The sequence below is a fragment of the Anguilla anguilla genome, chromosome 12 (genome assembly GCF_013347855.1).
Source record: "Anguilla anguilla isolate fAngAng1 chromosome 12, fAngAng1.pri, whole genome shotgun sequence".
In the NCBI taxonomy this organism is placed as follows: Eukaryota; Metazoa; Chordata; class Actinopteri; order Anguilliformes; family Anguillidae; genus Anguilla; species Anguilla anguilla.
Window position 1 is genome coordinate 13,563,035 of NC_049212.1, and position 23,120 is coordinate 13,586,154.

General features: G+C 42.2%; 1 protein-coding gene across 2 annotated transcripts in view; it reads right to left on the reverse strand.

Annotated features, from left to right (window-relative positions):
- Positions 1-23,120, reverse strand: part of cadm1b (cell adhesion molecule 1b) — a 285,857-nt gene that overhangs the window by 30,739 nt on the left and 231,998 nt on the right. Inside the window, exons 8-9 of one of the 2 annotated variants that reach the window (XM_035386150.1) lie at positions 21,267-21,439; positions 6,581-6,655 (exon numbers count right to left, since the gene is read on the reverse strand). In XM_035386150.1, the coding sequence (XP_035242041.1) occupies positions 6,581-6,655; positions 21,267-21,439 (248 nt within the window). The remainder of the gene's footprint in view (positions 1-6,580; positions 6,656-21,266; positions 21,440-23,120) is intronic. The other variant, XM_035386152.1, reaches the window with a different exon arrangement.

Sequence of the window (23,120 nt, forward strand, 5' to 3'; positions counted from 1 at the left end):
ATGTGACTTTACGTACGTCTCTTTTATACTTTGTACACTTTAAATGTCATTCAACAACTACCTTTGTGGACACATTCCTTTGCAGTCATTTCCATACTATCATAAAGCCAATGTTCTGGGAGGTGTGGGGACACCCAATGGGGTGGACACAGTCCTACCACAATGAAGCTGAGCATTTCAGTGCAAAACCATATCATGCATCAGATTAAAGGCATAATATGCAGGACTTTACGCCCTTTATGCACTTTCACGAATTGCGCAAATTTGCATGCCTTAACCTGTATTTGTCATTCTAATATATGTTTGGGGCATTTCTGGGCGTGGCACCCTTTTCTCTGTGTGGGGAGGGATCGATGTGGCTACACAGCCTGTCATTTGGAATCAGTATTCATCGCTAGCTAGCTGGCCACTGCAATGGCCGGAGGTGAAGCCCAGATAGAGTGAAGCAAAAAGACAAGCCGACTGGGCTTGTTCAAGAACTGTTGGAATAGCTTTCCCTCGGCGGTGTTAGCTGAAGTTTCGCCAAGGGGATGAAACGCAACGCAAAGTTGGCTTGCTTTCTGTTGGACCCGTATGTAACATTACCCCTCCCTATCTAGCTTGCTACGTTAGGTCGCTGGATGACTGAAGTTAGGTACTCAGGGTGAGTGGGCGGGTTGAAGACGGAGGAGAAGACTTCTTTGATTGTAAACACAGGACGACAATGCAAAAAAAAAATCCTGCATAGTATGCCTTTAAATAAATAAAAAGACAAATAAATAAAAGGCTGATTATCCATCATTTTCAAACATGATGCCCCTGGCAACCAGCTACAGGCCAATCACATATTCCCCACCTGTGCTGTGAATCATGTGACATCACCAGCACACCTGGCAATGGTTAAAACGCTCTGTTTCTCATTGGTATTTACAAATGTTCAAATGCTCCACAGGTGTCCATGGCAGGCCATTCTCTATGGCAACAGGAGGCACTGACTCCAGTATTCACATTACTGTTGCAAAGGCCCCAGTGCCTACAGAAATACGCCCTTCAAAAAGATGGTGTTTACATCAATTAAGCCCTGACAGCAGTTTGTTGCTGTTCTGAGAACAATACATTGTTTGAAAAACCATTCCCTAGATTTTCATTTAAACTTTTTTTAAAGTGGTAACACAATGCTCACCTATCTTTCTCTCTTTTATTTCCTCATGAATAAAAAACGAGCTGTTTACAGTGTGATCCAAAATTATTTACACCCGTTGATAAAGATGAGCAGAAAAGGCCATATGAAATAATACAGGTAATGAGCTGTATTGCACGCTCATTTGAATTATTTATTTTTCACTTTTGGAAGGCACTGTTTATATGCACACATGCAATTAAGATGTACAAATATAAAACCCAAAGCAATCTTCATACATCAGACTGTTCGTAAAACTGTGAGGAAGGACACCTCCTGTGTTTTTTTGGTTTTTTTTTGTTAAGAATGATCTGGGGCATTTTTTTGGCATATTAATTTGTGGGTGGGGTCTATGACCTTTATATAGCTATAAGATTAGGACTTCTGTGGGGAAAATAAATCCGTGAACGAGAAGTCATCTCTCTCGATCACTCACCCTCCCTCCTTTCCTTCTTTCTCCTCTCGTTTGAGCCTCGTTCCAGAGGTTGGAGGATCTATTATTGCCCGTTCTATTTTCAGTGAAGTAAAAAAAAGTCTTTCTTGGTCTTTAACAGAAAGTTCAAAAGTGTTGAGAGGAGGGGGGCGTTGCGGGGAAACACAAGCACGTTTGCAAATATCGATAAACATCCATTATGGAGCTGTGGTAAGCTGAACAAAAAGCAACACAAATAGGAATTAATGGCATCTGTCCACAGCTGCAACTATCGCTGATCAGGGCCGTTCCATTTAGCCATTTACTTTGCAGTCTAAATGGCAATTTAGTCATCTCCAAATGTCACCTCTTGAAGCAGCCCAGCACTTTAGTGCTGCGCTGTGCTTTAATAGATTTTTTAAAAGTGCAGCATACCCTATTCCATTTCTCTTACAGCCAGTTTATCAAAAATGTATTAAATTTCTAAGTGGGCTCTACCCCTCTTTGTGCTGATGAATTCATTTGGCACCCCCCTGATCTATAACCATCAGCTATGTGACCAAATAGAATAATCTACCATCTGAAAGCATTAGGTGTTTAAGGGACATACTGAACATATGCTGACGCATATATATATATATATATATATTTTATTGGAAGATAATGTAGGACGGGGGTGGCGATGGTCGCTTAACCACCAAAGTACATTATTTACCAGAAATTACATCACTTCCACTTACATAATTGTGACCAACTATATTAGTTACTTTTATTTTTATTCGTTTTTAATAAACTTAATCGTATTCATCTGAACTTGAAATATTCTTCTGCAGCCCTTTGTTTATTGTTGAAATACTCTTCTGCGGTACATTGTTTTACTGTTGTCAAGCAAAACTCTGGTTGATAGTTCTATTTGCACTGTTGTTATGTGAAAGTCTGGTTGATAGTTATATTTGCACCATTGTTAAGCAAGAACCTCTGGTAATGATTTTATCAGGAAAAAAATATTCAATTAGCAGATATTTTGGTCATTTTTGTCATTACATTATTTATGAAGACTGCATGAAACCACAACTCAATCAAATTTATCTCCCAAGCTCTGTCTTGCTTTTTTAAATGGTTTGGTCATGCAGTGTAGACTTAGAATCTTTCTAGTTTCTCTGAAAAGAGGTTAGAATGCAAGCTAGCTTCATGCTAGGTTCACCATCACCCATGTTACCTAGCTAATATTAAATAATAAAAAATGATATTTAATAATATTAAAATGTGATATATTAATGTTATGTAAATGAGTTGTTATGTTTATTCCTGTGTAATCACTGATATATCCACACCTGCCTCCTGAAGAGTGTTTCTGATCTATTAGGGGGTATTTCTTCATTTTTCTTTCTTATGCTGAGAATATTTCATAAACTGTAGGGATCTTCCTAGGTCTACCCAGACCTTTATGAACGCTGAGCTCACCAGCTCTCTTTTTCTTCTTATGATGTCACAAACTGTTGATTTTTGTAAGCCTAAGGTTCGGCCCATGTCTTTGACTGTTTGCTTCTCAGCCTTGTAATGGCTTCCTTGCCTTTTGTTGGCACAACTGCGGTCCTCATGTTCACAAACACCAATAGCAGACCAATAACAGGCAATCAAAAGCCTAGAATCCAGCCTAGATACTGGAGCCCTCTTATAACTTGTAACAATGTATAGCAATACAAAAGAAATTGTTGGCTTCTGACTCCCTGGCCACAGGACAGACCCTCCTTTGAGTGACACTCACAATTAACCTCTCTGGTCAGCCAAGGCATAATGACGTGCCTGTCCCCTTCCTCCTGTGACCCTGCAGTAAACTCACTGCTTGGTCAATTAGGCACCAATTTGGGTCAGGAACTCCCCCTTTGAGAATAAAATGGAGAATCTGATTTAATACGCTTTAAACATTAAGGAGGTAGTGAGCATAAAAACTCACCAAAAACAACTTAACTTAACTTTGTTCTGAGGGTAAAGACACTGCCTAACCGACAAGACAAACCAGACAATGATGGACTTTGCTGGATGTCCCCAATAAACTTCTATAATTAGCCATCGCATAATTATAATTTCGTCTGATTAATAATTATATATTATTTCTCATATTATGCAAATAATTATTTTCAATTAGCTTATTCATACATACATTAACCAATAAAATATATACCATTTTTCAAAACCATTGTCTACCTTATTTTACTAAGTTGAGTTCTACAGACATACAGAATTCTGATTGGGTGTTGAATTTAATTTGCTTTGAATAAACCTGACCAAACCTCACTATAACCTACACTAAAGAAGCAATGGAAGACACCTGTCTAATCAGAAACCCCTGTGGAGCCATTTGCCCCAAACATTCTGATGCCCTCAAATGGGGGACTTGTTATTTCTACATGGTGAAACCAAAATGCGTAACAATACCCTTCAATAAAAGCTGACAATCTGCACTTTAACCACATGAAAATTGTTTGATTACAAATCAAAAAATTTTGAACACAGAGCCAAATCAAGAAAAAAATATATCTTTGTACAAAATGCTATGGAGTTCCCTATATATATATGTATATATATATATATGTGTGCATACATACTTGCATATGAACACGACACAAAAATATCCCTCAAAAGACAAGGCAAAAATGAAATAGGCATAAATGAAAATGGGATGGATCTGAATTATTTTATCGGAAAATCCTTAAAGTACATCATGAACAGCTGCACTATATATTCTGATATTCCGTCAAAACAAAAAATTCAGCAGCAAGCCCGTCCCTTATTGTTTCCGTTTCAACAAAAGGCATCAGTTTTAAATAAAGCTTAAAAAAAAAAAAAAAAAAAAAAAAAAAAATCACATCTTCTGATCCTTTCCTACAGAGATGCGCTACAGTGCTGAAGACTGCCATCCCTCTGATCTCTTGACTGTGAATACGACTCAGGATAACCAATTCCAAAATCTCATTTGCATATTCGGTGCGTGAAGAAAATTGAAAGACAAAATGTGGAGGATGAACTGGCCATGCATACTGTTACCAAATGAAAAGAGAGCCCGCACTCGCGTCTGCCAACCCCCAAAGACTGCAAATATACTTCATATGGACAAGTGCACACACGAATACAACTCACATCAGTGCTCCAGAAAGGCAACGGCAGGCACCCTTTAGCCGCCCGGACCCCAGCTCAAAGGCTCGCCGTGGTTTCGGCTCAGCTCCGGGGTTCATGCTAGTTCAGCGCTTTAATTGGGGTTCCATGTCAAATCGATCAGTAAGGGTGCTTAGAAAGGGCCTCAGCACTCACACTCACGAGGCTGGGAATGTTTTTTTGTTTTGTTTGTTTTTTTCCCCTCAATTCTTTATTCCACTGAGAACACTGTAAAAATAACAAGTCCTCGCTTAATTCTGCAGACAATGTCAGACAATAAACAAGAAATAAAAAGTTAAAATAAGATGCCTTTATTATTATTATTATTATTATTATTATTATCTCCATTCATGGCTATGCAAATCATGCCCCATGTAACATTTCCTGGCTGTTCTACTATTCCATATTCTCCCTTTTGAAATGTATCCAACTGATAAATTTATATACAGAAAACTATAGAGGAGCGCAAAAATGCATGATTCAGTGGAAACCATGTGGTGGTAGTCTGGTAATTTCATAACTTAACATTTGTGTTTGTTCATTTTATTTATATATTTTGCTTATTGCAGTGCGTCTGGACTAAACATCTATCAGAGACGTATCATTCCTGTTGTGCTAAATCATGTTTCTGAATATATTTCAAAAGAAAGACTGTGCATTATTACTGATATTATTACTGAACTCCCATTGACTGGAGGGTAATATAAGGCTTTCAAGAGTAAATCCACTGGGAACAAACCTTAGGGTAGTATTTTTCCAGGAGGGGAGTTCCAGAACAGTCTCTACGGCTGAAAATTAAATACCTGCACACAAGGCAACCTTTTCAGCCGGAAGGACTGATCTTGATGAAACGCACAGAACTTTTATAGTCCTGTGCATTCTGCCCAGAAATATGGCGACACGCAGTGGATCGCTTTTAATTGATCCATTGCCGAGAGAAAACAAGTGTGCATATGTATGTTTGTTCTGCATTTAACAGGTACAATACAATTAATTAATAAATGTAATTAATAATTTCATAATAATAATAATAAAAATATATGTGTATATATATACTGCAACTTGTCATGTTTAATCTCCATGTTCACTGTGTGATCATGTGCTGAACAGGACAACACAAGGTGAGGGGGAAAAAGAACTGTCTCCATAAGGATTAGCATGACACCCAGGAGCTTGGTGTACAACACGAGCAGCACTGCTATGAGACAGTATTCAGCGATGCAGAGCTGAAGACTGGAAACAAATACGTTTGCATAGCCCATATGTAGAGTCCACACAATTACCCGGCCCTAATCCAATCCTCAGTGAGAGGGAGGACAAAACTGCGGACTGCTGTCTTTATGGCTCAGGGAAAAAAGCAGCACTGTAATCCATCGCCCAGACAGGATTGGATACTTCCCCAGATCATGATAAGATGGCAGGACATGGAGATGCAGCTGAATCTTAAGAGATCGGGTGCTTGACGGGGGGGGGGGGGGGCGGGAACAGGGATAGGGCTGGGAATGGGGTGTGTAACGTACCGCACTGACAGCCTGACTGTCTGGGCCTCAGTCACTTAGGCCTCAGTCAACCAAGTCACCGGTCGCTGGGACTTAGTCACCCATTATCACACTGGTGATCTTATCAGTAAAGACTGTCTGCTGTCTCCTTCTCTTCCCCCGTTTCTTACACACTCCCTCTCTCCCACGCTCTCTCTCTCTATCGCTTATGAACACACATGCACAGATGCACACACGTACACACAGGTGTGTTAGTTCTGGAGCACATGGAGACAGAGGGATGGAGGGGATGGGTGGAGGTGTGATGGGGGCGGAGGTGAAGGAGGAGCTGGAGGCCGGAAGGACATACCGTACCTTGGGTAGTGTCTGGGAGGGTGGAGGTAGTGGTGGTGGTGGTAGTTGTGGGTATAGGGGTAGTGGTGAGAGCATCTGGATGGGGAAAAAAATAAAGAAACAAATGACACACAAAGAAATGAATAATAAATAATAAATAAAATTAGTCAAAATGGAGACAGCGGAAAGGGAAAGAGGGGTGGTGTGATTGGGGCAGCACTGGCATACATGACATGACTTCTGCACTTGCGTGTGAAAACTGCACCAGACACCACAATAATAACAGCTGTTTTTAGTTCTTTTAGTCAGCTGGTACATTATGTTTATTTTGAGGCCTTCTGCCTAATTTTGAAACCGATCAAATGTGGTATTACTCTTCTTTCACCATTCCTTTTGCCTTTTTTTTCCCTTGACAATTTATATCCCAACTGCAGTACAAACACTGACACAGTACAGTACAAAGACTAGAGAAGCCAGAATGCTGGTAGAATAAGCCTGCATAGGGAATTACCTCATCATTCATCTTTCAACATTACTTCATGTACTATACTGTACAGGATTGGTGTTGTGTTTCAATCAAACAGTGCAAACCGACATGGTTCTCCTTCACTGACGTTATGGCACTAGATTTGCACATTCATTGATCAAGCTTGTTATAGTTCTCTTTCCCTTATTACTGTCTTTCCTCTTCCTTGAGTTCCATTTCCAATTGTAGCACTTCCATACAGAGTTTGGATGCCTTTTATCACTCACATACCGTATATAGCATATCAAACACGTGTGAAAGAAAGTGGAATATCACAGGACACGTAAGAAATGACAAGAGTAACTATAGTAATGGCTGTAGTCTTCTGCAAACTCCACAACTTGACGATTATGTCCTGGTTGTGCAAAACGGTCTTTCCCTTACATCTTTGCTTAATATATCTTAATATGAAATGTCATTTTTTGTAAATGTTTATATTAAAGTTCATTAAAATCATAATGCATTGCACATGAAGTTATTAGCATAAATCTACTGCTTTTAAGATTTTTCCAAACATCACAATAAATACATTTTCAGGTGTTATGATTGTTTCCTCTGTAAGTAATGAAACAATGGCTTTCATGGAAAATGTTTTCACTGGCTTTGCACGGGCAAATCCATAGTGCCATTTATTCAGTGAAATATCACAATGCCCAATTACAGAATTACAGCACAGGCGGGGAGAGGGGAGGACTTGCCGAAAGCAAACACGGAACCCAACGAGAAGGGGAAGAAAAACCGGAGCGGCAACCGCAGGTTTTTTTTTTTTCCCGGCACGGAGAGGTGTGAGGGAGAGCGGGGAGGGACGCGAATGATTTTCCCGTCTCTCGCAGACAGAAAGCAGGCCCCTCGCTGGGGGACATCAGTGGTGAGCGAAATTGGCTCGCTGTCTCCATCGCTTTATTGTCTGTGGTCCATCAAAGGATGGCGGCGGGGGGCCAAACACTTCCCGGCTAATGATAAAACATCAAGGGGAGAATAATGTCGCCGGAAAAACGGGGCGCGGGGCGGCGGCCTCCGACGGAAAACCTTTCGAGAAAAGAGGGGAGAGGAAAAGGAATCGGCAGACCTCGCGACCGACGCTAAAACGTTAGCGTCCGCGTTGAAGACGCAGGGGTGGGGGCAGAGAGCGGGGGGGGGGGGGGGGGGGGGGGGGGGGGGGGGTCTAGGACCCCAAAAAAATAAAAAAAATGTTCCATTTGGACGCGGCGTTCAAAAGAGTCCGGCAAACAAGAACGGTCAATTTGCGGGTTGGGCGATCGCGGGTTAAACGTCAGGAGGGATGAGCGCAGCGAGGGTCAACGCTTCCACGGGCGCGTTTGCATCCCAGCTGAAAGGTGTGAGCAATTTCAGGCGTCGGGCTGTGATGATATAAAGACTCAAAGCGCTTTTGTCCTAACAAATTCCTCCGCCGTGCCCTTTCAGCACCAATATTATCAGGAGGTTATTTTTCCTCCTACTGGCTACTGCCGCTGTGCAGGCGAGCAGAAAAATGCTCTCATATTATGTGATTTTATTTATTTCCCCATCCCAGATTGCCTTCAAAAGGACATGACATTTTCCTGCAAGGACAAGGGGGGTTGGGTGTGTGTGTGTGTGTGTGTGTGCGTGTGGGGGGGGGGGGGGGGTGTTCCAATGAGGGAATTTTTATTTTGAAGAAATATCCCATTCCATGTGTCATATCATTGCTCAAGGTTAAAATAATCACGTCTTTACTATAAAGATCTTTGCAGATTGATGCAGATCATACCTTTGCATTCAAAAGGGAAGACTCCTATTCAGACACGCATCCCCGCTATGTTTCCTTTGGATACGGTGGAAATCAAACCACTTTCATGATTTACAGCACTGAATCTCCACAGCAGTGATGTGGAGTTATAGGGACCAACAATAACTATCAAACCTATTAAAGCTGATAGTAATGAATCAAAAACTGAGAAAAAGAAGTGCGTCTGGATACAGTTAGTATCTTAACCAAGAAATACAGCCCTTGCTGCACCGCTTTTTTTGTAAAACCTGAAAAAATAAAAACGATTTGTCTTTTTCTCTTTTACCCATACCCACATTCCAAAACATCTGCTATAAATCAGCCTTCAAATCAAACAACAATAAAGTAGGTGGAGCCCCATATTTCAGCCACACTTCAAAGGCCAGATAACACAAGAGATAAATCAGTAAACACCCTAGACACTCCTGCACTTAAGCAGTGATCAAAATTCTAAATTAATATAGCCTGTACTATATATATATATATATATATATATATATATATATATATATATACATATATATATATATGGGTGTGTGTGTGTGCAATGATTTCATGGAATGATCTGCATGGAAAGTTATACTACAAGCAATGTTTCTGAAACCTGTTAATAACAGTGAAGCAAGCATAGTGCTTGTACTGGGCCAGTACTGTGACCATGATTCTTGTGAAGTAGCCCTTCTTGTGAAGGGCTTTAAGCTCACGGAAATGTTGGGAAGCTAAAAGCTAACAAGTAAATTAATCAAGCCTCCAGAATAACAGTCCGAGAGTACTATTGTACTCTTAAATAAGGTAACATGAAGAGCACTGTACTGCAGCAAATGGCTGCTATCATACTCTCAACATGCACATAACATTGGGAGAGGCTTTAAAAAATGACTGTTGACATATACACTTTTGAAGGTGTCCACTTCATATGCAACTGGCACAGCCACAGGTACATGGCAGGCCCTGACTGGAAAAGTTGTCACTGTATCGTACAAGGAGATGGGCATGCCTCGACAACTGAAACTGTCCTTCTTTGGGTGATACTACAACCAATTTTGCACCGTCTCACACAGCTGCAGGCCACAGCGAGCACTGGCACAGTCAGGATTTGAACCAGAAACGCGGGGTGCATCCCTAAACTCTGAGAATGAGAGCACTGAGTGACCCCACCACCCACCAGTCACAAACTGTCATTCCTTTGGAGGAGCTTTTCGATGAGCCTTCAGGTCCAATCTGTAAGTATAGGAGGCATCTAATGGAAAGTATGTAGCTTACTCATGCTTGCTTGCTGTCGGTAAAACCTCATCAAAATGAAAATAAATTATCATTTTTCCCCATTTAGGATTTTTTCCCCAATTTGGATTTTGGATTTAAATGGAAACGCAAAATTGCTGGCAGTTGAATGCCTTTGATGTGATTATCAGTACAATGCCAAGGTAACATCTCCATTTATTCAGCTCTCTACTCCACCTAGAGGAGACATGTATAATGTGCCGACACCACGATAATGGTGCCTTGTAACAGAATCTTTATTCACTAATTAAACAAGCCCACCTGTACATATCCAGGCTGTTTATATTTGAGAGGCAGGCTGAAGTAAGCTAATGTTGTCAGTACTGGGCCTGGATTCAGCCAGGATGTGTCCTTAACTTTGAGTGTGAACTGTGAACCAAGTTAAGGACAAACGTAGGTAGACATCCAGGCCTGAATTATCATGCAAGGGCCAGCCGGAGCCACTGGTCAAGGATAAGTGGCCTCAGCACTGGGGTTGACTGAGTGACAGATGGCTTGCAGACATGCCCAGAGGTGAGTTTTAGGAAAAGAGTTTCTAAACTGGGGAGTTTGAGATATGGGCGAGATGGCTCTGTCAATCTTTATAATCGATCACTGTCCATCAAGGCAGAGTTGTTTCCTGTCTGAGGCTATGGGGATTCACAGGACAGGATATTCTATCAGTTTTTTATTTATAAATGTTTTGCTTTCTCCTGAACATCCTGTTTCTTTGCGGATTATGTTTGTCTAACTATGGAAATCGATGGTCTGGCATTTCACCAGGCAGCATAAAATAAATATATTTTTTTAAACAAAAGCTCTCCCCCCCACAGAACGCTCACACTCTGTGATGCATACAAATACTGCAATCAGTGATGCTATATGTGAATGGGCAAAACCTAGTCTAGATGCAAATTCAAGAACTTTTTGTATTATTAAAGCACATTACATTTATGTGATAAAGGTTCCAACCAGCTTATGGAATACTGTCAATATTCATCACATTTTTCTACTTCTCAAAATAATCCAATTTCCTTCGAGATTAAAAGCAACCCACCCAGTGGGATTATTTATTTATTTATTTATTTATTTATTGGGGGAGGGGGGGGGGGTTGTGGGAACATATCTTAAAGTTCTGGTTATTATTGAAACAAGTGAAAATGTCATATTTAAATATTTAACTGCTAAGGTTAAAAATACATTTGCTTCCAGTTTCATTTGTGATTGATTAACCAAACCAAAAATTGGTTTCCACAAATGCATTTTTGGTTAATGAATATTAGATGCGTTCCAGGCCAAAAAGCACTTTATTCTTCAGGGCAACAGGTATGTCGAGTAACAGCAGACACACAAATGGAATTTTAAGGCTGAAAACATGTCAAAGGGAAACAGAGAGAACTCACCGAGAGTGGCATTTACCTTGTTACGAATAGCACTTTATAAAAACCTCACAAGTGCACAAAAGCATTATTCTTAGTAGGGCTTCACATTGAGAGGTTAGACACCCACCCACCACCTCCGAAAGAATAATAATATATATTTTTTAAAACATTAAAACAATCTATTTGATAACTGAAGAGCTGAAGCCAACTGACATACTTCATCTCGGAGTCTAACAAGCCTGCTCGTCTAAAAAGTAAAAAAAAAAATCAACTTTTGGCTAGAAAAAAAATAACAATAAAAATCTCAGAAAACAGCACAGGGAATTGCTGGTCTACACACAGGCCCACAGTTCGATTTTCTTTCATATACTCAGACGAAGGATATCTTGACATCTGCTATTTAAATAAACAGGTTGCAGCAAGGATAAGATTTATGGAGGGAGGTCACGTAGGGTACAGATGCAACCAGGATGGTACCGCCGAACACAGTGGGGCAGGAAAGGCATTGTTAAGGGATGCTGGTCACCCAGGAATGGTGCATAAAGCAAATATATTCGGGCTAACACTAAGCAGAGCACAGCAGGTGTTGTCTGCTGATATAAGTACAAACATGTTTACTCTACATCTGGCAAGTGCTCCCTAACAATAAACACTGATAACAGAAACACTTTTTGTGCTTTGCGATTTTCAGATGAAGATTCTGTTCCACAGGCTTGGGTAATTCAAGAATAACCCAGCTAAACAATACAAAGAACATGAGAGCCTATGTATAACTGATCAAATTAGATATGCTACTGCATCTTTCTGTGACTAGTAGAATACAATGAACTTGGCTGTGAGAATCACACACTTGTATTGTTAAATTACTTTTTTTTTGAGAATTGATCATTATTAAGATGAAATCACATTTTTAATTTTACACAATGGCCACATGCTATACATTGGGTAACACTATACATCATGTTGGCTTTATACCAATGTACAGTAACAATATTCAAATGACGTTTAGGTAAAAAAATAAAAATAAAATAAAAAATAGTTGCAGTGAGCTGTAACGGAACAAATAAATTATAAGCAATCAGGCAGAAAATTTGTTAAAATCCCTAACCCGACAGAAAATTGTTGTTATGCAACTACTTGTTGGTATGAAATTCATCTTACATCTATATTTTACAAAGAGTGCATTTCCAAGAATTACTACTTTCTTAATTACTACTAGTATTACGGCTACTGCTGCTGCTGCTACTACTACTACTTCTATTACTAGTACTACTACCACTACTAAGAAGAAGAAGAGGAAGAAGAAGAAGAATTTGTCTTTACTATTGCCTAAATCAGCTTGCATAAACCATATCATTAAACATTTACTATTTAAACAGCTAAATATTGGATCAATTCAGGCTCAACGCCTTGCTTTGCTGCAAGTGTATGACAGCAGTGTCCCACCTTTGGGTTACAAGCCTGGTTCCTTAATCACTACCCCCACACAGACACCCCATTAAGAGCTGGTACCCAAAAGGCAATATGCCATATTGCATTGGTAATGACATACAGCAGTTCAGAGAGCGTGTTATGCTAGAAAATAGATACAAAACAAGTAAGCAAATTAAACCATAATAACAGAACACAGTTTGGTCCACAGGAGTGTCTGGCACACAGAACCAAGCTAACAAAAAGCATAAGACTGAAAACTGCTTCATTAAAATTGCTGGCAGATAACATCATATTGTGCCTTGTGAGCTTCTGTCTGTGGTAAGCCCTTGGGCCTATGCCAAGGTTTGCCCACTACCCCCCAATCTGCATGATGCATGCTTTGACATGCCTGATTGATGGGCACCAACTCAGCTGCCAAGACAAATAGAGAAATAAAAATGAAAAGATACAAATAAAGAGATGGCTCTATGAGAATGGCAAGGTGAACCTCTTCTCCACAAAACACGCTGCATAGTTATACTAAACATTTATTTCCCTCTTGAACAGAAAATGTTAAGTTAATATGTTTGGTTTATTGTGGTACATTTTCCAGTCTGATTAATTGTAATATTGTGGAGTTTATATGTGGCCTCTGACAAGATTTACCAACATGTTGGATCATACAGTACATTGTTGAGCAGGAAAATCAATATTACATGAGGTAAAAGCCAACATTCCATCCTCTTGGTGAAACCTGCAACTGTGGGTCCAATGACACAGCCCAAACTCGTTTGGGATTTGGGCGATAGTCATCACTTAGAAAGAGCCTCTTTGCTGACGGAGCCACTCGAGAAACCCACATCTACTCAGTCTGAACTCCTTCACTCTTTCACTTGACAGATTCTGTGTTGCTAAGAATTATTCATAAAGTTTTAAAACTCATTCTGAGATTAAAGGCAAACGAAGCACTGCACTCATTCACAGTTTGTCTTTCCAATTATTATAGAAGTCTGTAGGTGTTTTCAGTCCCACACATTTATATGAGGGGAAAAAAGAGAGCAGGAGAGGGACTGACTATGGCAAAAAAGAGAAAAATATGAGCCAGAAGGATTGTAAGATAATCCAGACCGAGAAGCATATATAAAACAGTACACATGCCACACTGTGCATCCACATTAGAGTAAACCTAAGAAGAAATCAGGAATGAAGAACTGTGACAGGGTCACAGTTACAATCAAACAGACCATGGTGGTACTCACACGAACCAACAACACTTTAAAGTAAACCAACACTGAGCGAGTGTGACTATGCCACTTTGAACCAATGCTAGCCCACTGCAGCTCTCCGACCTCTTTTAATATACTGGTGCTAATGGTGAATGAAGCTAGTGAGAATCCCAATGCTGGTCCTTACAGTGCGACCATTTCTGTTCTGCCAGCACCAAGCTCTTGCTGTACAGTAGCAGGACTGGTAGTGACAGAAAAAACAGTCTGTCACTGCAAGACTTGCTACTGTACAGCAGGAGAACGGTGGTGGCAGACCAGAGTTGGTCATCAAATGAGAAGAGGATTCTGTTGTGGGTGCAGAATTTTATTGGGTTAGGACTACTCTATAAACCTGTTATACTGCTCGAGGCTAGATCCAGTTTCTACTGCAGGGGCTTTCTGGATGGGTGTGTAAATTGCTTTAGAAATGCATCACGAGGAATACATTTTTCACTGTAACCGGTTTAGTCTTAGCCGCCCAAGAAGTGTTCTCCATCACTCAGCCTGACAGACCTCAGAGACAAACAGATTAAAGGACTCTTCCCCCCCGAGTCCTACATCTGTTCTCACTGCAGCTCTATCGCTCACCAAGGGCACTAACTGGCACTGGTAGGTGAAGCATTGGAGAACTGTGCCAATTACCAGTTAGCTGAAAATGGCTTTTGGTAGGAGTATTATATAAAACTAGAGAGAAAGATGGATGGAGAGAGAGAGAGAGAGAGAGAGAGAGAGAGAGAGAGAGAGAGAGAGAGAGAGAGAGAGAGAGAGAGAGAGAGAGAGAGAGAGAGAGAGAGAGAGAGAGAGAGAGAGAGAGAGAGAGAGAGAGAGAGAGAGAGAGAGAGAGAGAGAGAGAGAGAGAGAGAGAGAGAGAGAGAGAGAGAGAGAGAGTCCTACAGAGAATATGACCCTTCAGCTCTTTCCCCTTTTTTTACTTTTCTTTTGGATCTCCTTTATTGCTCAGAACAAGAAAAAATAAAAAATAAGAAAATGAGACCTACGTGCTCACCACAGCATCAGAAGTGCCCACACACACACCCACATGCACACAGACAAAATATATACTGTGTATATATATATATATACATTGTGAAAAACTCCAACTCAGTAAGAAGTAAGCAATCGCTTGTGAATTAGTCCCCTTAAAACATACACTGTACAATGACCTCGTGCCACCTATTCTGCTCTGCCGAGTCAACCACATGGATGTCTTTGCCGTTCCCAACAAGAAATTCAGCTGCACCACTTCTTTCTTTTTGGAGACCCTGCACTTTTAAATAAATAGTGCATTACAGTACCCATCCCAACGCCATACACCACTCCCACAGTAAACGCAAGACTCAACACTCCCTAACTAAATCCAACACACAAAAATGAAGCACAGTTTCTGACACCCCACAAAAATAGCACTCCTCGCCCACTTCTGAATCCAGGGGCATCTTGTGTCAGTTCGTGGCACAGCATGTACAATTCTCCACCGCAGACAACCTGATCTTTTGTTAATGGGGACCTTGTACACGACCAGTCAGCTACCTTTCTGGGAAAAAGTCTGGCCCTAAAACATCTGTGTACTTGGATTCCTTAAGGCCCTGCATAGCATAAAGGTTCAGCACCTTCACACAGATATTGTAAAGGGCCTTGTTTTCCAATGACCCTGAACTTTCCCAGCTCCAATGTGCTGAAGAGAATCAACCCCTCCCCCTCCTACCACTCACAGACTTCAGCTTCTACTACCACTTCAGAAAGAATGATCCCCTTCCCTGCTCCAGACTTGTTTAGTAGACTCATACTGGTCCAGATAGGCACCAGCATTGTAGCCAGGTCATCCAGCAGCCGCTGGCGAACGCGCACCGAACGGTATACGGTCGCTGCTGCAACCTGCTACGCTGTCAGCCAACTTCCAACAGCTCTGAGATGACAGACCCTGGTGGTCCCAGCTCTCAGCAGGCCCACTCGTACAGTAGCGGACTGCAAAATCTCGATGGGCAGGAAAGGGTTAGAGACCAGCAGCTCATTCATAACCCATAGACCCACCTCCGCAGCCTCTCGGCATTTAAGGGTAAACACCTTCCAGATCGGTATCTGTGAAAGGAAAGGAGGGTAAGACCCCCCCCACAGTCCAAGTCCCTCAATTTAATTAAGAACAGGTGTCTGTCCAGACCCAACCCTCCTGCCTTCCTCAAAAGAGAACTGGTGAAGTCCATCCATTTTTGACGAGGCCCATAAAGCAGCCCCTGCACCACTAACAAGCAGAAAGCAGCCACTCTGCACTGGACATCACTGAGTCCTTGGCCCCCTTCCTGCACTGGCAACGCAAGAACCGGTGCCCTCAGCCAGTGAAAGCCGGGCCAGAAAAGAAAGGTCAAGATCTTCTGGATCTTCTCCACCCAGCCACTTGGAGGATCCAATATTGTGAACTTATCCCACAGTGCCTAAGTAGTCAAAATGTTTAGAACCAAAACTCATCCCCTATAGGATAGCTGAGGTAGCAACCATTTCATTTCCAACCAGGAAACCTGGCACACACCTTCTCCACTAACCCCTCCAAGTTTTAACCTACAAATTCAGCTGTGCCTTAAAACACTCCTAAACAATTAATCCCCCCCCCCATCTACCACACTGTAGATAACTTGGGAGTACTGGAAACCTGGAAAGATCCCCTCCACACCCGTGCACCACCATAACGCCTCACATTTCCCCCAATTCACCCATTCTGAAGAAGCCCTCTCATAAACCGATAAAGCATCTTTCACTGCAAGCACGTCAGCTGAATAATGACACTGACATCATCTGCATACACAGACACTTTTAAAGACCCCCCCCCCCACCCACTGGCCCCTGTACAGAGACCACTGTAAGCTTCCTCTTTAATACACATAACAACGGTTTGTTAGCCAGCGCATACAGGTGCCCTGATAATGGGCACCTCTACCCAATCCCCCTCTGGACCTTGATTGGCACACAGCCCATGTCTGATTTTCACCATGAATTCAGCATCAGTGTATATGTATTTTTACACCATGATACAAAAACATCTCCAAACCAAATCACTAAACCTCATTTATCCCATGTTGCTTTGAATACCATCATTGATTGACCAACCAGGTATGCAGTATGACTGCTTCCCATGTATCAAGGTTTCCAGTGGCAGCTTCACTCTATTAGCTAGACACAAAGATAAAATGGTGTAGTCTGTACAGAGAAGGTCTACAGACCTCCAGTCTTTAGTAGGCAGAGGTCCCCCTTCTTGGGGAGAACAAGCCAACAACAGCTCCTGGGAAGTGCATTTGCTTTAAAACTGTCCTGCAGAACATTGAATAAATCCCAAATATACTCCCAAAAATGCTTATAAAAATCACCAGGAATTGCATCAAGCCCAGGCGCACGGCACAATGCTTCAAAGCTATGTGCATTTGTTTATTAAATCTTTTGTGCAATTAAAACTTTTTCAGAACTGTTTCTGTTTTGAGAGAACATCAAACCCCCACTCTTCTTTACACCCACAGAGCTGATGCCACAAATTTGTCCAGGTCAGGAAAAAAAATCTGCTGTCTCAGTTCGCCCTGTCGTTTCATCTAAAAAAAAAAAAAAGTATTTAACTGTTCTAAAGAGCACAGATTCCCTTCAGTGCCTTGACTAAAAGACACATCAGAGACATCCGACATCCTATCATCCTCCATTGCAGTCTCACCTACTCGGCCCACTGAGAAACCTTACACCCCCTCCCCTTCCGATTCCACCACAGCCACAGTCTCTGCGGCAGCGGTGACGACCCCCACGCCGTCATTCCCCACCCCATCTCGCTGCCCGCTGCTAAGTTGCACCTCGTTCGCCTTGCGCGGTTCCCCACCGGGAACAATATTACCTGCCTCTGATGAAAAACTTCCTTCCCTTGCTGAATGAAAAACATTGGACTCACTCACCTCTGACTCCACCTGAACCCCCCTCTCCCGGATTGCCTGCCTCCGATTCTCTCTCAGCCTGCGCGGATTTAAATACCTGCGCCTGAGGCCCATCTGCGGCTCCCTCTACATCCCCGGGAACAGCTTCATCTTGCGCGCACCCACCAGCTGGAGCACCAGGTGATGGTGCACCCCACCTCACCTTATCCTCCGCTCCCTTCTTTTGAGAGCGAGCAAACCTCTTGTGACCAATATCGCCACACTCACAACATTTAAAACTCTTTGTGCTCGCAACTATGAACAGGTTTTTTCCCCATTAAACACTGAGGAAAGAGTTCATTCATAGTTTTATCTGGTGTATTCAAAAACATGAAACCATGCCGACAGAAAGACATGACAGGTTGCAATTTCTCTGACAACCTAGTGAGCAAAAAATTCCCATAATGCAAGAGCTCTTCCAGAATTCTATTTTTATAAAGACCACAACTGCTTTATTAAACCTGGATGCAGAATCGTACGTTCTCCCCACCATCTTGTTCACCATGGCAAGGAGAACATCCTCAATAGTTACGTTAGCATCGGGGACACATTGTACGCTGTTTCCCAGGGAGAGAGGTGTAGGCCAAAACCCACCAACATCTAATTTAGCAACAACAAAAACCTAACCCAGTGCACCAAGAACAGAGCAGGAAAAAAACAAAGCCAAAAGCCAAAAACAAAAAAACAAGGGTAGTGGAAAGAACAAGCCCACACACAGCTTTCAGTACCAACACAGTCTCTCACACCCAACTCCCAGCATGCACAGAGAGTGAGAAAGAAATACGAAGAGGGGGAGAGAGAGAGAGAGAGAGAGAGATGCTGAAGGTAGTGTAAGTAAGTGTGGGGAACCAGCACTTGACACAGAATTATCCCCCCAGGCAAATGAGAAAGATCTATGTCTTAGTTGTCTTTCATTAGTTGCATGGTGCACAATGCCCATGTGCACACACCTGTACATCTGCCAGTCAATGTCATCCTATTGCGCATCATTATGAGCTCAATTGTGATATAGCCCCAATCATTAAAGAAATGATAATGAACAGACATTCATTGCAACAATAAATCTTTCCCTCCAGCTATGTCCAATGTTTAACTTCTGGATTCTGGACAGGCATTATGCCCTTTAAGCCCTTATGCAGTGACATGCAAATCACACTCTGTGCATATCACATATCAAATTTTAAATAAAAAACTTGTTTGTAGACTTATGGGGTTTCAGTTAAAGATATCAAGCAGAAATAACTGCAGCTTTACTGCGAATTAAGACCAGGTGAGGGTATTATGAGGCTCGTTGACTTTTTATTTTCGCAGCGCAACGACGGCGCCTCAAATGACAGCCAAACGGCAGTCAAATGACGACGGAGAAAATGAAATGGGTAAATTGACTGAAAGTCAGTCGGCTGTATCCATGCCTCAGCTTTGTATCAAAAACACGTCTTAAATACATAATACGACACAGTTTCCCGCATAAATAATGGATAAGTAATGAAAAGAGTCCCCCGCCCGGAGGCTGCCTGCCGGTGCTTTAAATGTCACACGTGTCCCGTTTAAGCGTCGCTTTGAGGACCGAGGGGGTCTCAGGAGTCCCCCTTTTGTTGAGAATAAATAAAGTGATCAATATGCAGGTGGGTCACCATCGGCTGTAATCAAACACTTCCTCAGCCTTTCGGAACAGTTATGGAATGAATTAGCAGGGAAGCGCAAATATTATTATTCCCCCCCCACCCCCACCCCCCTAATGGATGAAAGTGAATGTTATCAAAACGATCAGTTTGGTTGCCGGTACAAGATCGCAGATAATGTCAGGGCTGCTGTGTTTCTAATAAGCAGATGTCATCCTTTTATTTGAGGAAGAATAATTATGAGAGCTCGCAACGAGCAGATGTCACCCCTGTCTGCCTATTCTTTTCTCCGCTTTTTTTATTTTTTTATTTATTTATTTATTTATTTTATCATTATGTTTTTTTTCTCGCGAGCCGGAGCGGAGAAGATCCCGGCGTGGGCGCGCCCTGCTAGCGGCTCGGCGCTCAGGTGGAGGTGTCGGGAAACACGGCGCGGGATTAAGCGAGCCGGGCGAGGCCTGGCACCTCGTCTCCGCATTAGCAAGTCTAATGTTCGACACGCGGCGCCCGCCAAAGGGCAGGAGATATTTTAGGAGCGGACATTAAGGACATCAAAGTCCTGACAGTCCCTGACTACATTATTACATTGCATTACAGGCGACTACATCGCATTACATTACGGAGTGACGTACACAACTTTTTTTTTTACATTTTTTACAGAGTTTACTTTGCATTTATTTATACAGCTGGGTCTGTACTGAAGCAATGCAGGTTAAGTATCATGCTCAAGGGTATAACGGCAGTGTCCTACCCAGAAATCGAACCTGTGCCCTTCTGCGTTACAAGACCAGTTCCTTACCATATTATATTGAGATCTGCAATAACAGAGGAGAACTAGGAATAGCTTTGTATGCAGACCATCGTTCAGTATAAACACGTGGGCTGGCTTTCTGTCTCTGATGTCCCCCTCTGAGCTCACGTGGATGAAGGCGGGCAAACTGCCACATCCCAGGGGTGATGGTAACCCGCTGATTTCTTTCAACCCTTAGGGCTGCTTTCAAGAAATGACCCAAACACCCCAAATCACCGAGACCAAATCCCATGTCTTATAATGACTAGTGAAGAGGCCAGAGAAGTGTTGTTATGTTATGTAATAGCATATAAAATCATGTGGAATCATTATGAATTGCTCACTTATGATGTCTCTTAAATGTATTAATTTGTTCTATTCTTACTGTCACTGCTTATTTGCACCTTTAATTGCAGTGCTGTACTTCCAATGTGGTATTTTCAGTTTTTCATTTTCTCGAGATTTTTCAACTATTTTGAGCCACACAGAGCTACTAAGTATTTTTCTCTTTTATGGATGCCTCCTCCACAGGACGTTTGAAACAGTACACAATTTAAAAACAAATTTAAGAAGAAAAGACACCAGTGAGGGGGGCAGTCAGATTTGATCATAATGTCTCATTACAGGGGTAATGTAATATGGACCGACCGTCATCTATATAGCATACACAATGAAAGTAATGTTTCTCAAATGGGTAAAGCAGTGAGCTGCAACAGAATGCCTGATATGATCCCGATACGTACCGTGTACATAGAGGATGTAGTCGTCGTAGGACTCGCCCACCGAGTTAGACGCCACGCAGCGATACGTTCCGTTGTAGGACTTGTTGAGGTTTTCGATTAGCAGATCGGCGCCGGTTATGACCGCATGGGAGGGGACGTCATCATCCACCTTAAACCAGTTGATTTGCTGAGGCCTGAAAAACAGGCACCGTGTCATTAGAGTCTGACGAGAGGATGCCCCACGGGGTGTGAAAACCAGTTCAAATGCACAGGAGTCATTTCCATTCCAGCTCCAGTGCCATGCCATGACCAGAGTCAGATTAGAGTCCTGTTTGGAAGGTGTCAACAGGTTAGTTCCACGCCTGTGCGTTTGCATACTTCTTGCAAAACCTGGACTGGCACAAAGTGCTGTGCATTAGGAATGCCACTTACATCCCTGAAGCACCTTCAGAGTGGTGAGTTGGCTTGGATGCTCTTTAACCACTTGTTCAGTTGGGTGGTGAAACAGTTCTGAACAGGCCTTGCTCAAGAACAGAATGGCTTTGTCCATTCAAGTGTCCTACTGAATGAAAGCTTCCTTTCCTGGGTTATACTGTGGGCACAGGACTGTTGGATATGGCTGGCACAGGTCCACATTTAACCAAGGCCATTGGACATACAAAGGAACCACACAGGAATGCACTACTCCAGTGTCTCAATCTTCCTTTACCAGGAATACCCTCTCAGACCTGTACAGGGTTACAGCCTATTTTATTTTAGCCTTGTGAGTACCGAGTACTATTTCTTAGAGGCACTAAACACTTGTGCATCTTGGTAAGAGGTGGCACCAGTAGAACAGCAGTGGCTATGGACTGTGTGAAAAGGCAAAATGGCTTTCTTTAACTTGACAGAGCTAAGTATGTAGGGCATAGTTTACCTTACTGCTGACGTAACAGCCTGAGTAAATATTCTCTGAGGTGACAAGATGCCTAACTGTATATATTGTCCTCATAGTCTTGGTGGAACCGAGCTTAAGTCTGACTAGTGACTAATGGCCTGTGGTCTACAATAAGTAGGACACATCCGAATCTATCTTCTTTCCAAATATCTAAAAGAAAATTCCTTGTTACCACAGGGACCAAAACTTAAGAAGTACACAGTAAAAGAGAAAAATAACTCCAAAGAAAAGGATGGCAGGGACGGTAAACGTTTTGATGTCTTTAAACACTTAAGAAAAGATACTGCCTTGGGCCCTGGAGCTGGGAACTGAGTTGGTTCTAAACCCGTTTCATTTCGATTGAACTTTTTTTGCAAATGTTTTTTTTTCCCTTTATCCACAGATTGGTTCAGCTGCACACTGTTTCTCCTCCTTTGGTGAGAAAACACCAGGGAAGACTTCCATGTAAGGTCTACGAAAGAAGAGGAAAAGCACACACATGCACGCACACACACACACACATACACACGCACGCACACACACACACACATATACACGCACACGCACACACACACACACAAACAGGCATATACAAAAATGACATGCAAACAAAGACACGCACACACAAACACAAAGGCATTCATATGTGCATGCATACATACACACACAAAATTGACCAAGCACCAAAATATCAAGGACAGACATATATAAGAGTGAGAAAATGAGCCACACACAGCATTTGCAAAGGCCAAAAGAGGGCCCCCATAGCAAGAGGGGCAGAGAAATATCTGAATACGAGTCAAGTCCAAGACTGCTCCCCGCTCCTCCCCTATATTGATTGGACTTTCAATCTCCAGCAATTCATTTGGACAACCTGAGGACGCTAAGCGTGGGAGGCAGCCCTACCCCGAGTCCCTTCGCATCAACCTCCTTTCAAATCTCCGTGGCAATTTCTTGAA